Genomic DNA, 15,617 nt, shown 5'->3' with positions numbered 1-15,617 from the left:
TATGTCCACATATCCCTGAAGATAGCAGACCCGGTAGATAAGATGCTAAAAAATGCATACGGAACAATTTCCATTATTAGACTAGGCATAGAATACAAGAAGAGGAAAGTTATGCTTGAAATGTATAAAACACTAGTTAGGCCATAGCTAGAGCGCTGCGTGCAAATGTGGTAACCACATTACAGGAAATAGGTGGTTGCACGAGAGAGGGTACAAAGGAGATTCAGGAGGATGTTGCCATGACTAGAGAATTTTAGCTATCAGTAACGATTGGATAGGCTGGATTTGTTCTCTTTGGAACAGAGGAGGCTGAAAGGATTCCGTATTGATGTGCATGAAATCATGAGGGGCCTAGATAGAGTGGACAGGAAGGACCTGTTTCCCTTAGCAGAGGGGTCAACAACAACGAGGGGAATTTGATGGGAAATGTATTCACCGGGAGGGTGGTGAGGATCTGGAAATCTCTGCCTGAAAGTTTGATGGAGGCCGAAAAGCTCACCACATTTAAAACATACTTGGATATGCACTTGAAGTGCCATAAGCTACAGGGCTACGGACCAAGAGCTGGAAAGTGGAATCATGCTGGATAGGTCTTTGTCGGTTGGCACGGACATGATCTTTCAAAATGGCCTCCTTCTGTGCTGTAAATTCATAAGATTCTATGATCAGCTGATAGATATTGGAGTGTGGCATCCAGGAGCCATACCAAAATTGAAGCCAATGTGAATCAGTGGGAAAACCCAGCACTGACTAGAGACATACCTAGCACAAAGCAAGGTGGTTGTGGTTGTTGGAGGTCAATCATCTCAACCGCAGAACATTGCTGCAGGAGTTCCTCAAGAAAGTGTCCTCGGCCCAACCATCTTCAGCTGCTTCGCTCCATCATAAGGTCAGAAGTGGGAACGCGCGCTGATGATTGCAAAATGTTCAATTCCTTTCACTACTTCTCAGATAATAAATCAGCCCATGCTTGCATGCACCAAGACCTGTACGACGTTGAGGTCTGAGCTGATAAGTAGCAAGTAACATTTGCAGCAGATAAGAAGCTTGACACCATCCAGGACAAAGCAGCCTGCTTGATTGGCACACCATCCACTACCTTAAAAGTTCACTCCCTCCATCACCGGTGCACCGTGGCTGTAGTTCGTACCATATACAAGATGCACTGTAGCAACTCACCAAGGCTTCTTCGGAAGCACGCCCCACCCCCCCCAACCCCACTCCTCCCCCGCCATCCCCACCCCCCACGCCCCCCGCCAATACGCGAACTCTACCATCCAGATGGATAACGGCTGCAGGCACATGGGAACCTGCAAGTTCCCCTCCAAGTTTCAAAACATCCTGATTTGGAAAAAGTTTCCCGTTCCTTCATCATTGCTTCGTCAAAATCCTGGAAGTCCCTCCCTAACAGCACTTTGGTTGCACCTTCACCACGCAGGTTGCAGGGGTTCACTGCCACCTTCGCAAAGGCAATTCGAGGTGGGCAATAAAAGCTGGCCTTGTCAGCGGCGCCCACATTCCAGGAACGAATAAAAACAAATTTTCGATGCTTTTCGCCTTTCTCTGCAAGGCACCTGCGACTACCTCCATAAATGCAGCCATTACAACTTACTAATATTAATCTCTCGGTGACGTTTCTTATCAGGGTAGACACTGGGGCTAACTTCACCACTGATTGATCGACTCTCCATCTCAGCTTAGCCTGCCTTGCCCTCTCACCTCTGAGAGCACTGCCCTCACGTCCTCCCTATAATTTCCCCCGCTCATATGGATGGTCACTGCTTTGACCTCGCCTTCTGATGTGACCCCACCAGTTCTCTGGTCTTGTTCACAGGAAGCACCATCTCTAAACATTTACTTGTATCACTCACCATCTACACTTTTGCTTTCAACTCCACTATATCTGCCTGGAACATATCAGGCCCCAGAAGCCTAAATTTCCAAAACAAGCCACTAGTCCAGTATCATCTTTCAGTGTGAAAATAATTCCTGGTTCCTTTTCTCATCTCTCAACCATCTTATTCCGCCTTGCTTCCTTAACTATCGATGTTCACATCTAACAAAATGTGTGGGGAACTCCTGGATATTTTTGTGAGCAGCTGGAGACCTTCCAATTAGTTGCCTCTACTTTCCTCCTTTACAAATGCCTATGGCAACAATACATAACCAAAGAATCACTTGCCCCCCATCTCCTGTCCCCTCCCACCACTGTCTAAAACTCTATTATCTGTCTATTTATTCTCCCATTTCCTCTCAAGCGCCCTGGATGCTGATCCAATTCAAGACATACCTCCTACACAATCGAACCCTTAAACATAACATTTCTGACCACTTATCTTCCTGCTTTGTTGACCGCTGACGTGGTGAATGTTTTTGTTTCGCCTCTCAATTTTGTAGCTACCAGCTTCGCTCTATCTTTAAAAAGCAGAACACCTACTCCTCTGTTCTTGCAAAGTGCCACACAATCACTTACCTCAGTCGAATCGCCACAGCTTTTTTATTTCCCAGATGCATGAGTCTCTCCAGTCAGCTTTCCTCCTTCCCAGAATATCGAAATAGCGCTAATCAATGTGTAGAAATATATAATCTATGATTGATATCATGATTCATCATCTGTCAATATCCTCCTAGACCTGCCTGCAGGTTTTGACCCGACTGAGCACGTCATCCTCCTGTATCTCCTTACTTGACGAGCTCGATGGGACGGCTTTGCTTGAATCTACACTAAACTAGCCAATTACAGCCAAGCATATCTGTTAATCGCTTCGCTCCGGAGACACCGAACGATCCATCATTAGCAACTCCCTCTTCCTTGACAACTTTATCCAAAATTATATCAGTATCCTTTTCTGCTCAGGATATCAATCTCTATGGTTCACTATCTCTCTCTCTCCCCACGCACCCCCGCAAGCTGTGTATGCTGTCAGAGTACATGTCTAATATGTGATCATGGGTAAGGCGATATTCTTTCAGCTAAATACTGGAAAACCAAGAATGTAATTATAAGTATGCTGGTAGAATACACATTGTAAGCTTTTAAAATATATATCGAATTTTAGTACTCCTTCTGCATTAGCTATACAAGGGCGGTCCTGGAGTATGGGAGAAATGTCCTCCATAACCGTCGATGAGAAGAGATAAAACATATAGTAGATATACAGCAAATGATTCCAGGGGATTATAGGTAATTCATTTGGTATGAGTAACCGTTGTGTACGGCATGGACTGGAAATGGATAATACTTCGAATGCTCCAGAGAACTAATGAGCACCCATGTGTGGAATGTACAGTGTGTAATACGAAATTAAGATCAAAGTGACACAGAACAAATGGTATTACCTAAACTTAATATAAACCGAGCTTGCCTGTCAATTGCATACACACAGAACGTGATGACATTTGTTTCCAACATTTCTACAATGTAATTAATTTATAGCCTATGCAACAAACTGGAGCTCCTGGGGACCTTCAATCTTGTCTTGCTGAGGAGCGAAGAAGATAGGCTTTCGACTGCGTGATGAAGAGTCCTTTGCATGGAGCTTACAATTGATTCTGATTTCATATGCACTGTGTGTTATTTTTTAATTTGCTCACTGTCTTGACTTAATCGGCAATACTAACCAGCCATTTCAGAGGATCTTCTTCTAAGAACTTGTAATAGATGTATAGGATTTTTGACAATATCCTATAATAACTCCACACGAGGTCAGTAGCCAACCAAAACCCAAAAAGAACCATTCCCTTCGGCTCTACTCTGAGCCTCATACACTGACCAATGACTCTGTGCCTCTCCAAATTCATTAGCTGACGCTGCGGCAGACTGTACCAAGTTCGAGAAAGTGTTGAGCTTCAGACCACATATGTTCTCCATCACAAATTCCACCAAGTATCACATACGCCACATTGCCCATCGCTAGCCATAAATCAAACATAACCTGCTGTAAATCTCATGCAAACGTTTGCCATTTGCAGACTGAACTAATCAAATGCTCTCTTTGCCAGCCACCCATCCTTTGGTTAAACTTTACCTGATCACAAACTCTGCTGTTGTACCCACATCAAGTGCAGCTAGCTTTTATTACTTTAAATACTGTATATAAATTCAAGGTTTGTTGTTGGTGTTAATACCGCATGATTGTATTGGATATGATGTTTCATATACATCACACTGGAGCTCCTGGGGATATTCTTCAACTTGATGATGACAAAAGTGCAGCCAAAAATGTAAACCTGCTGTCGAACTATCATTTAAAGAACGTGATACCAGTGCATACAACAGTTGCAAACGTCATGTCCTAAATTTTAGATTTTTACCATTCCTTATGTAAAATCTATCGACTAACAATGACTTGTTGATGTATTCCGCATTGTTTTCTATAATCAATTTCATTTTCCAAAGACTAATTGCCAACATATGTTATACATAGTATCAATTATTGTGAAACAATAATTATTTTGATTAATCAAAACAGGACGTTCCTGATAAAATTTAACGCTACATTTTGGAGGCAGAATTTAGGTCTTTAATTTCTTGGAATTAGAAATTCTTTTAAAACTACTCTTGTAAATCATAACTGACTTCATTAATAGACGTTTTTAAATATATCTCATTATGATAGTTAAACTATTAATACATTCGAACATATCTGTTTCCAGACATGGCTTGGTTGTCGCCAAACACAACAGGTTTGCAGTAACTTGAAATTGCAAATATAACTGAAATGTCAAAGATGAAAGTCAAATTGACTCCACTAATGACCCAAAGCCAAATTACAAGACCATAGAAACATAGAAACTAAGTATAGGAGTAGGCCATTTGGCTGTTTGAGCGTGCACCACGATTCAATATGATCATGGCTGATCATGCAACTTCAGTACCCCATTCCTGCTTTCTCTCCATACCCCTTGATCCCGTTTGCCGTACGGGCCACATCTAACTCCCTTTTGAATATATCTAACGAACTGGCCTCAACAACTTTCTGTGGTGGAGAATTTCACAGTTTCCCAATTCTCTGAGTGAAGAAGTTTCTTCTCATCTCGGTCCTAAGTCGCTTAACCCTTATCCTTAGACGGTGACCACTGGTTCTGGACTTCCCCAACATCGGGAACATTCTTCCTGCATCTAACCTGTCCAATCCCGTCAGAATTTTAGATGTTTCAATAAGATCACCTCTCATTTTTCTAAATTCCAGTGAATATAAGCCTAGTCGATCCAGTTTTTCTTCCTATGTCAGTCCTGCCATCCCCGGAATCAGTCTGTTGCATCTTCGCTGCACTCCCTCAATAGCAAGAATGTCCTTCCTCAGATTTGGAGAAAAAAACTGCACAAAATATTCAAGGTGTGGTCTCAGAAAGACCCTGGACAACTGCAGAAAGACCTCGCTATGAAGGCCAACATTCCATGTGCCTTCTTCACTGCCTGCTGTACCTGCATGCCAACGTTAAATGACTGATATACCATGACACCCAGGTCTAGTTGCACCTCCCCTTTTCCTAATCTGTCACCATTCAGATAATATTCTGCCTTCCTGTTTTTGCCACCAACGTGGAAAACCTCACATTTATCTACATATACTTCATCTGCCAAGGATTTGCCCACTCACCTAACCTGTCCAAGTCATCCTGCAGCCTCTTAGCATCCTCCTCACAGCTCACACTGCCACCCAGCTTAGTGTCATCTGCAAACTTGGATATATTACATTCAATTCCTTCATTTAAATCATTAATGTGCATTGTAAATAGCTGGGGTAATAGTATTAAGAGTAGGGAGAGTAACGTCAAATTTTGTTGATCATACTTAAACTCTCTGCTTCATTTTCTTTCTCTGCATATCAATTCTACAAATGCTTCAACCGTTGTGTGAAAATATTCTGCTGAAATTCACTTTTCAATCTAAATTTTCCAATTATTAACTCCAGTTCCTCGAAATCTTGCTTACATGGATTTTCTTAATTCCTTCTTCAAAAGCAATGCCATTTTTTATCTCATAATTTTCAGTTGCGCAACGTTTTCTTTAAGATATACTCGTAAATAAATCTACTGATACATAATCTTTGTTGTTGCTGTATGTCATACATTAATTTTGAATATGCAATACATTCTATCACTTTGCTTTTTGTATAACCTCATAACTATCTCATCTGCAGTGATAATATGATCACTAACCCCGAGGTTATGTTTTGCTTTATGTATTGTAACGGGTTTATGGAATAATTCTCACCAGCACTGACAATGTTGGTTGTTTTAGAAACTGAACAGTGAAATATTTTGTACCAATTATAGAATATGGATTTGAATGATATTCACCTGTTTTTATTCTTCAGTATGATCGAAATGATTTAAAGCCTTATCGAATAACGTATTCATTTTCTTAAATTCAGAAATATTTTCGTAACTATGCAACTTTGCTGCATGTAACTTCATTAACAAAGTAAACACAGCAAATGCATGGTTTCCTTTAGTGCCCTTAATCTCAGTGCACAATACCTCTTGTGCATCAGTGAAGGCATTGTATGGTAATTCCTATGGATAAAATGCTACTCCTTCGCATATCATTTATTGTTCTGTGATGGATTTATCCAACTTATTAAATTAACCAGGTGTGCCATGTCCCTATTACTTTGCACTTCTCGTGTAATTCAACTTATTTAAAGTTATTAATATCTAAGTCCACCCAGAGGACCTTTTAAGTACAAACCACCTGAAGAAAAGGTTTACCTTACTTTCATTGGAGTAAGGCGTTCAGTTAATATCAGCTCTATTTAATTTTGCTTTCCTACGACACCTCACAATTTCATATTTGTGAATGGTTGTTTTCTATACGATCTCCAGAAGCAGTCAAATTTCTTCCAATATTGTAAAAAAATGCTCTTGCATTGCGATGCTTTACACATCTGTGTAAACACAGTAATCCCTTCTATTTTTAAATGCATAGTAGGTCAAGAATGTTCCCTTAACCCGTGGCGAATATGTCTTAGGTATCTCTAATTATATTCATCTACGTATCTTGCTAATTTAAATTAATTATCGCTTAACTATATATGTCTCTTCCTATCTCTCATCCGCTTTAATATTTGATATTTTCCAGAATTACCAGGGTAATACATGCCCCCTATTTCTTTTCGGTAATAAAATGGTCCAACAAGCCTATTCAATCGGTAGCATGTAGCAATGCAATTATACTTAAGTTCAAAGTAACGAATCGCCAGATTTAGCATTAGTATACAAACTAAGCCATTTATTTCGATCAGGAATTTCAATGGAGTATATATAAACTTACTGTCTTGAAACTTTCAAGACTGCGGTTGATAGATGTTTTCTTTATTTCGGCTTTCAAGGGATATTGGTCAAAGGCAAGGGGAGTACATGTGGTTGAGGGACAGATCGACCAAAATTTATTGAAATGACGGAAAAGGCCCGAGGGGCTGAATTGCCAACTCCTGCTCCTATGCTCCTATGCCAAGTTGCCTGATTGAGTGGCTTGCTAGGCCATGACAACGTGACAATTGAGACTCCACCACGTTGCTGTGTAACTCGAGCCTCATATAGGCCATACCGGGTAAGGACAGCAGGTCTCCTCCTCTGAATGACATGAGTGAGCTTAATGACCAGTTGACTTTTACACCACATTCCGAGAGTTTGATGGTCACGGTTACTGAAGTTGATTTTCTTTATTTCCAGATTTAGTTTAATTGAATTCAACTTCTTTTGCTACCATATTGGAAGTTGAACTCACGTTTTCTCGTTTACTAATCCAGATCTCTGGATTACTCCTCCAGGAGTGTAATTGGTACACTATCTTACACCCTAAAATGCTAAGATAAGCTTAACAATTTTACAAATAGAACTCACCTCGTGAAATTGAGTCTTTTCCTTGCTCGGAGAATTTGGTGCCTTTCCATGTTCTGCAGCGACACTCGAGCCATTCTTTATGTTAATCAGGGGCGCGTCCACTCCATGTAGCTTCAGAAACATGAAATCATGCATCACAGAAGCTTCACACGCGTCATAGCGAAATGGCTGTGGGAGTGTCTGACTATCAGACACCTCTGTGTAATTCGGAGGTATTTGAAGATGCACACTAGCCTTTTGGATTCCATGGAGAGAATTCCTCCTCGAAAAGTATGATGTTTTCCAACAGCAGCAGTAACTATTAATTCCATTTCTACCTCTGTGCACCTTAATACCGAGGAGCACAATCGCCACAAGTAATAGGAAAGAGGTGGAGCCAAAAGCAATCATTAAATAAAATTTTAAATCATATTTCCATGGGCCAGCAGTCCCGAAATTGCCGATATTAGATGCATCTTCTGTGGTATCATCCTGCACTGATATGCTGATGGTGAATGTAGATGAAAGGGACGGGGTTCCATTATCGCTCACCAAAATTACGATTTTTTGCCTAAGCGAATCTTTATGCATAAAGGTGCGAATAATCCAGATTTCTCCAGTTTCAGGCGCTACAGTAAACAGACTTTCATCAGTGGGGTGACGAAGTTGGTAGGAAAGTTCAGCGTTCACTCCAGTATCGGCATCAGTGGCTGTCACCTTTGCAACCAAGTAACCTGAATCGACAGATCTTGGTATAGTGTCCTCTGCTGCAGACCCTGTTTTTGGCAAAGGGGACACGATCACAGGGGCATTATCATTTTGATCTACGATGATCACAGTCACAGTTACACTACTGATGAGCGGAGGGGATCCAGCGTCCCTTACTTCCACATGCACTTGAATATTTTTAAGTTGTTCAAAATCAAAAGAGCGGTGAGCAAACATAACACCATTTTCCGAGTTTATTGAGACGAATGAGGTTGCAGGCAAACCGTCTACTAGGCTATGCAAAATAAAATATCTCAGTTCCGCATTTTGATTGGAATCTGGGTCAAAGGCTGACACAGAACCAATTGAAGCTCCAATAACATTATTTTCTGCCAGATACATGGTGATCGAAGGCTGCGTAAAGCGCGGCGCATTGTCATTAACATCTGAGACTTGAACTCGGATGGTTTTGTTGGTCGAACGAGGAGGGGAGCCTCTATCCGTACATGTAACGGTGATGTTGTAGTCTGGCACCTTTTCACGGTCTAACTCGCCGTGAGTGACTATGGTGTAGTAGTTATCTAATGAGCCATTTAGATTAAAAGGAATATCGTTGATGATTCGGCAATACATATTTCCGCTATTTTTAGAATCTCGATCTGTAACTCTTAAAACAGCTACTGCAGTGTTCAAAGCAGCATTCTCCGGGACAGAACTCAACGTAGACGTTGTTATTATTTCAGGACAGTTATCATTAATATCAGTCACCATTAGCAAAACGTTGCAGTATACTAGCAGTGAATGGGGACCTCTGTCCTTAGCTTGTACCGAAATCTCATAATTCTCTGCTTCTTCAAAGTCTAGGATACCGGTTACTCTGATTTCCCCGGTTGCTGAATCCAAACTGAATACCTCACGCACTTTCTCAGGAGTGTGATCGCTGAACGAATAGATGACCTCACCGTTTTGACCTTCGTCCATATCCACCGCAGTTACTTTCACAATCAAAGTATCTTTTGGTACATTTTCGGCAGTGGTGATTTGATAAACGTTCTGTTCGCAAACGGGAGCATTATCGTTCACATCAAGCACAGTGATTATAATCTGGGCAGTTCCGAATTTCGGTGGAGATCCTCCATCAAATACGGTTAGTGTTAATCGATGAGTCGGCTGTTGTTCCCGGTCTAAGGTTCGTTCCAACACGAGTTTTGGGATGCCAGTTTTTCCACTGTCGGTCTGTGATTTCAAAGTGAAATGCTCGCTTTGGCTCAGTTGGTAGGAGCGAACAGCGTTGGCTCCAGCGTCCGGGTCAAACGCGCTCTGGAGTGGGAAAATCGTTCCAGCCGGCATCAATTCTGAAATTTCTAGCGTAACCTCCTTTCTCTGGAATACGGGCGAGTGGTCATTTACGTCGAGAATTTCAACTTCAACCCGATATAGCTTTGGCGAACTGTCAATCACAGCCTCTAACATTAGTACGCATGTGAGGCTTTGTTCACATAGGTCCTCTCTATCGATTTTTTCTTTTATAAATAACATTCCATTTTTTAAATTCACGCCTAGGTATTGTTTTCTGTTTTCAGAAACAATTCGAAACCTTCGCAGCAATAGCTGTTTGACATCTAACCCCAGGTCCGTAGCTATATTTCCAACAAAGGCACCAAGCTCTAATTCTTCAGGAATTGTGTAGCGAATGTTGCCACGTACTGAATCCGAAACATATATGAGTAGCAGATAAAGAACAGGCCATTGCGACAATCGGCTATTTGGCAAATAGACCATTCTATTTAAAGTACTGCAAGATTCTCCGATTAATTATACGCCCTTGGTGCCATATCGAGAACGTAATTGTCCTTTACCTTGTTTATCGAAATTAAAAGATGTCGTTTGCGTACAAGGACGCTAAGTCTTCGTCACGATCGCCAAGTTTATTATGACAAATTACATTTTTCGGGCTTTTTCTTAGCTGCGAATGGAGACCGTGGATTGCTGAGTGTTGTTCCTTTCTTCGTTACTGTGCAGTGTGTGGTGTAGGGGGAGTGGTGCTGGATCACCAGCCACATTACTTCACCTGATTGGTGGATAGCGACACAAAGAAACTCGGCCAATAATCAAAGCAAATATTTTTAAAGCAACAGTGCCTCTACTGAACACCAGAAGAATTGCTTTGTGTATTTAACGTTGTGCAACTTTAATTGAGGTTGAATATATTTATTCAATATTTGATTATCTCATTGAGGTATAACGTAATTAGCATGATATTTTATTTTTCTGAACATCATTCCTTTTAACTAATATACTCATTGAACTAATATATTCATTTATTCACCAAAGCTGGGTATCTCGCTGAAAAGAAAATATGTGATTAACTGTACGATCCTTTCGCGTTGCTTTGGCGGATTGTTTAGATGCTTGTTCTTAATTTGCTAAGTATTAAAAGTAATACCTGTAACATCCATGCGTACACATGAGGACAATAATATAAAATGGTTCAAATACCTGATTTGTTGCTTTGTTATGTGTAAATAAGATGATATACATAAACATAAGAATTAGGAACAGGAGTAGGCTATCTTGCCCCTCGAGCCTGCACCGCCACTCAACAAGATCATGGCTGATCTGGCCATGGACTCAGCTCCACTTACCCGCCCGCTCCCCATAACCCTTAATTCCCTTATTGGTTAAAAATCTATCTATCTGTGATTTGAATACATTCAATGAGCTAGCCTCAACTGCTTCCCTGGGCAGAGAATTCCACAGATTCACAACCCTCTGGGAGAAGACATTCCTTCTCAACTTGATTTTAAATTGGCTCCCACATATTTTGAGGCTGTGCCCCCTAGTTCTAGTCTCCCCGACCAGTGGAAACAACCTCTCTGCCTCTATCTTGTCTATCCCTTTCATTATTTTAAATGTTTATATAAGATCACCTCTCATCCTTCTGAACTCCAACGAGTAAATACCCAGTCTACTCAATCTATCATCGTATGGTAACCCCCTCATCTCCGCAATCAGCCTAGTGAATCATCTCTCTACCCTCTCCAAGGCTAGTACATCCTTTCTTAAGTAAGGTGACCAAAACTGCACGCAGTACTCCAGGTGCGGCCTCACCAATACAATGTACAGTTGCAGCAGGACCTCCCTGCTTTTGTACTCCATCCCTCACGCAATGAAGGCCAACATTCCATTCGCCTTCCTGGTTATCTGCTGCACCTGCAAAGTAACATTTTGGGATTCGTGCACAACGACCCCCAGGTCCCTCTGCACCGCAGCATCTTGTAATTTCTCTCCATTCAAATAATATTCCCTTTTACTGTTTTTTTTCCCAAGTTGGATGATCTCACATTTTCCGACATTGTATTCCATCAGCCAAACCTTAGCCCATTCGTTTAATCTATCTAAATCTCTTTGCAGCCTGTCTGTGTCCTCTACACAAACCGCTTTCCCACTAATATTTGTGTCATCTGCAAATTTTGTTACACTACACTCTGTCCCCTCTTCCAGATCATCTATGAATATTGTAAACAGTTGTGGTCCCAGCACCGGTCCCTGTGGCACACCACTAACCACAGATTTCCAACCCGAAAAGGACCCATTTATCCGACTATCTGCTTTCTGTTAGACAGCCAATTCTCTATCCATACTAATACATTTCCTCTGACTTCGCGTACCTTTTTCTTCTGCAGTAACCCTTTGTGTGGCACCTTATCGAATGCCTTTTGGAAGTCTACATACACCATTTCCATCGGTACACCTCTATCCACCATGCTCGTTATATCCTCAAAGAATTCCAGTAAATTAGTTAAACATGATTTCCCCTTCATGAATCCATGTTGCGTCTGCTTGATTGCTCTATTCCTATCTAAATGTCCCGCTATTTCTTTCTTAATGATAGCTTCAAGCATTTTCCACACTACAGATGTTAAACTAACTGGCCTATAGTTACCTGCCTTTTGTCTGCCCCCTTTTTTAAACAGAGGCGTTACATTAGCTGCTTACCAATCCGATGGCACCTCCCCAGAGTCCAGAGAATTTTGGTAGATTATAACGAATATTTACTTATTTGCAAAAATGGGAGAATTATTCATCAGCAAAACGTAATTTTTTAATTTGCCATGCTTTATTTGCAATATGTTCCCATGGCGGAAGCATCGCCCGCATGAGGACGGCAGAATGTCAAACAGAAGACACACCCACACCAACATTCCAGGGCAACTGGAGATGATTAGTTAAAGCGGACCTGTTCGCTTTTCAAAATCTAAAGAACAAATAATGTTAATATAAAAATGAATATAGTTAAAGATTTTTTTAATTAAAAAAATAAAGATGGTAAATTTTGTGACAGAAATTCATTACATATATTTAGGTTTTCACAGTCCAGTGTTCTAATCAGTGGCAACTACTAAAGTCTGCATCTCCCTTTATACAACGTTACAAAACTAGCATTAAACACTGGATTATGCTCAAATTTTTAATAATATTGCATAATTTTTTGTCTGCAGGCTGTTATTCGATGCGATACATGCGTACTTTACGTTGTTCGTACGTGATGTTATTGAACTATGAGACTGACCGCCGATTCTTCATGTAAAAAATAAAATTAGTACAAGATTATTGAACCCAACATTTAGGTGCGCATTGTTAATTATTCCCGTTATAACTAACTAACCGTCTAGATATTAATTCTGAATGAAGAATCATCCATTGTAAAGTTTACCGAAAGTGATTAATTCTCATTAATTGTCATTAACATTCCGTACTTTGCGTGTGCCTGGATGTACAAGATTGATAATACAGTTTCACCAACATAGCCATTAATCCGTATTTTTAAAAAAATAACACGTGGTTGTTGTTCGCATAGCGTGCACAGGAAGATTCAATCCAACGCAAAGTCATTAAATCGAACATCTTGCCATATGAAAAAAATATGTTTAATCAGGCTATATAGAGAAAAGGTGGCGCTTGAAAAGTATTCTAGCATCCGAGTGGCTACAGCGGTCACATGACTGAAACGTTGCTTACGCAACAAATGTTGCCGATTATGTAAGGTCAAAAAGAGTATATAAACAAAATATCTATGTATAAAGCATCTTCTGAATCGGATGGTGTTGAGCGATTACGATACACCTGATCTGGGAATATATTTTGAGTGTCAAGTTGAATCCTGGGCTGGTAGCGGCCGACTGAGTCCTCCTTCTATTCATGACTATTCATTGCGATATTCCCTGCCACCGTCTCCTGTACCCAATGTTTAGACCATTTGCTCCTAATAGTAGTCATGTTTTAGCTCAATATACAAGTTAAAGGTACAAGTGAAAAATACTTGTGCAGCACATTGTTCAACCCGAGGATGCTTGTTATGTATTTTTCACTGATTCCGTCGAGGACTCTGGTTCTTATGATTTTGTGGGACTCTCCACTATCTGGCTTGCGCTGGTCTATTGGGCTCGACCTTAAGCTTAGATTTCCATGCATAAGCACTGTCACTTCATCTCTTAAATAACATTCTATGCTACTTAGCTGTACTCCAGTGCACTTCTGGATTTTCAGCTACACAGTGCTGCTATGTTAAATCCTTGGCAAACATCGTTTTCTCCTGAACTGCCTCCCATTTCCATGCTGGCTTTTGTGTTTTGATGCAACTTCTACTTTCGCCATTGCTTTCTGCTGAGACTAAAACTGTATTCCTTTGCTGCCTTTACTGCACTCTTTTAAACCAAATCTTCAAGATCCTGCTGCTGTTCCTGATCTCGACTGCTCCGGTCACTGTCACAGGTTTGAATTCCCCTTATATAAAGAGAAGGATAATCTCTGTGTTTCTCAGATTTCTCTGAAAGGCCGATTAAGGCATCTGTCACTGCATGCATAAAAGCAGCATCATAACTGCCCTACTTCCCTCACCGACCTTCGATCCCAGAATGCCAACTGACCACTAACATCGTCAACCTCCTTCCAATGCAACGCAGCTGACCCGCCAGACTCCATAAACTCCTTTTGGTTGATTAATAATCTGTGAGCATCCCCGCCCCTTCCTCGGCTTTGGTCTACACAATTTTTATTTTGCAACAAGGCCCTTCGCATTCAGATTTTATTGCTAAAGATTATACAGACGTCCAAGCGTTGACTGAATTTTGTTTCAAGCGTGGTGATACTTTACTCCTTATCTGCTTTATCGTTGCACAAAGCGATCCACCCAAACTACCATGATCATGTGACTTACTTTATCGTTTTTTCATACTTTGGTCTTTTCCTCAACTTCTCCCGCATCTTCGCCTCTGCAATGAACGAAACCATATGCTGAGTGATTACAATCTCCATCTAAGATCCCATTCCCTTCTGAACGCACTGTCCTCGAGTCCTCCCTAAACATACACCTACCCATATTAATGAGCACTGCCTCGACCTCTGACGTGGTTTCTCAACTCCCATTATGTTGCTAGCAGACAAGGCTATCTGCAACCACTCCTTTGTATCAATTACAGCTCCTACCCAATTTCAACCCCACTTTGTCCATCAGTTTGCAGATGTTCATTTGCTCCATTGCCTCAACTTTTGATGTAATTGGCTCCAGGAAAATTTTCGCCGCCTCCTATGGTGGCTGAAACCACAGGCACGGCACGAATCTTAGCTCCCACAAGTCGAATGGATGCAACCCAATGCGTGTGCGGCGCACAAATGGATTGGCCAAACATTAATAGTTCTGGCTGGAAGATATCAAGCCCATCATAACAACCCATAGCCCATTATCACCTTTTCGTGTGAAAAAAGTCCATGGTTCCCTTTCTCTGCTCTCAATACCACCTTAAACTTCTCTTGCTTGACCATCCATATTCGAGTTATACAACGTGCCAAGAGCTCAGGAATTATATGGAGGACTTCCAATTCGCTGTCCCTGTTATTTCCTCAGTATAATTTCCTATGAACCTAATTTTTCCACAAACTCCCATCACGACCTTCAATTCCTATCTTTCTCTCGTTTTTCTTGGAGTTTTTGCCAAACTCCTAAACGCTCCTCTATTTTGGGACCTACCTCCTGCTTTCATGAAGCCAATCAACCCAAATGCCACTAAAATACGTAC

The 15,617-nt window shown here is 41.1% G+C and overlaps 1 protein-coding gene across 1 annotated transcript; it reads right to left on the bottom strand.

The window, feature by feature from the left end:
* Window positions 1–6,312: 6,312 nt before the first annotated feature.
* On the bottom strand, window positions 6,313–14,856 carry LOC139261970 (protocadherin-10-like). Its single transcript, XM_070877131.1, has 3 exons — window positions 14,759–14,856; window positions 7,852–10,300; window positions 6,313–6,522 (listed from the first exon to the last, which is right to left on the bottom strand). Exons 1-3 carry the CDS (start codon window positions 14,854–14,856, stop codon window positions 6,313–6,315), a joined length of 2,757 nt encoding a protein of 918 aa, XP_070733232.1.
* Window positions 14,857–15,617: the final 761 nt, after the last annotated feature.

This window comes from Pristiophorus japonicus, chromosome 4 (genome assembly GCF_044704955.1).
Source record: "Pristiophorus japonicus isolate sPriJap1 chromosome 4, sPriJap1.hap1, whole genome shotgun sequence".
Classification (NCBI taxonomy): domain Eukaryota; kingdom Metazoa; phylum Chordata; class Chondrichthyes; family Pristiophoridae; genus Pristiophorus; species Pristiophorus japonicus.
Note: the sequence above shows the minus strand (reverse complement) of the source record. Positions and strands in the feature narration are given on the sequence as shown.

What these genes read in the sequence shown, in the direction of transcription:
- LOC139261970 (XM_070877131.1), bottom strand. Translation starts at nt 14,856, where the DNA reads ATGGAGATTGTAATCACTCAGCATATGGTTTCGTTCATTGCAGAGGCG. An exon ending in AAGTATGAAAAAACGATAAA is followed by an intron (nt 10,301 to 14,758) that starts GTAAGTCACATG and finishes TTTGCCAAATAG; the next exon opens with CCGATTGTCGCAATGGCCTG. An exon ending in AAAAGACTCAATTTCACGAG is followed by an intron (nt 6,523 to 7,851) that starts GTGAGTTCTATT and finishes TTTTATCCATAG; the next exon opens with GAATTACCATACAATGCCTT.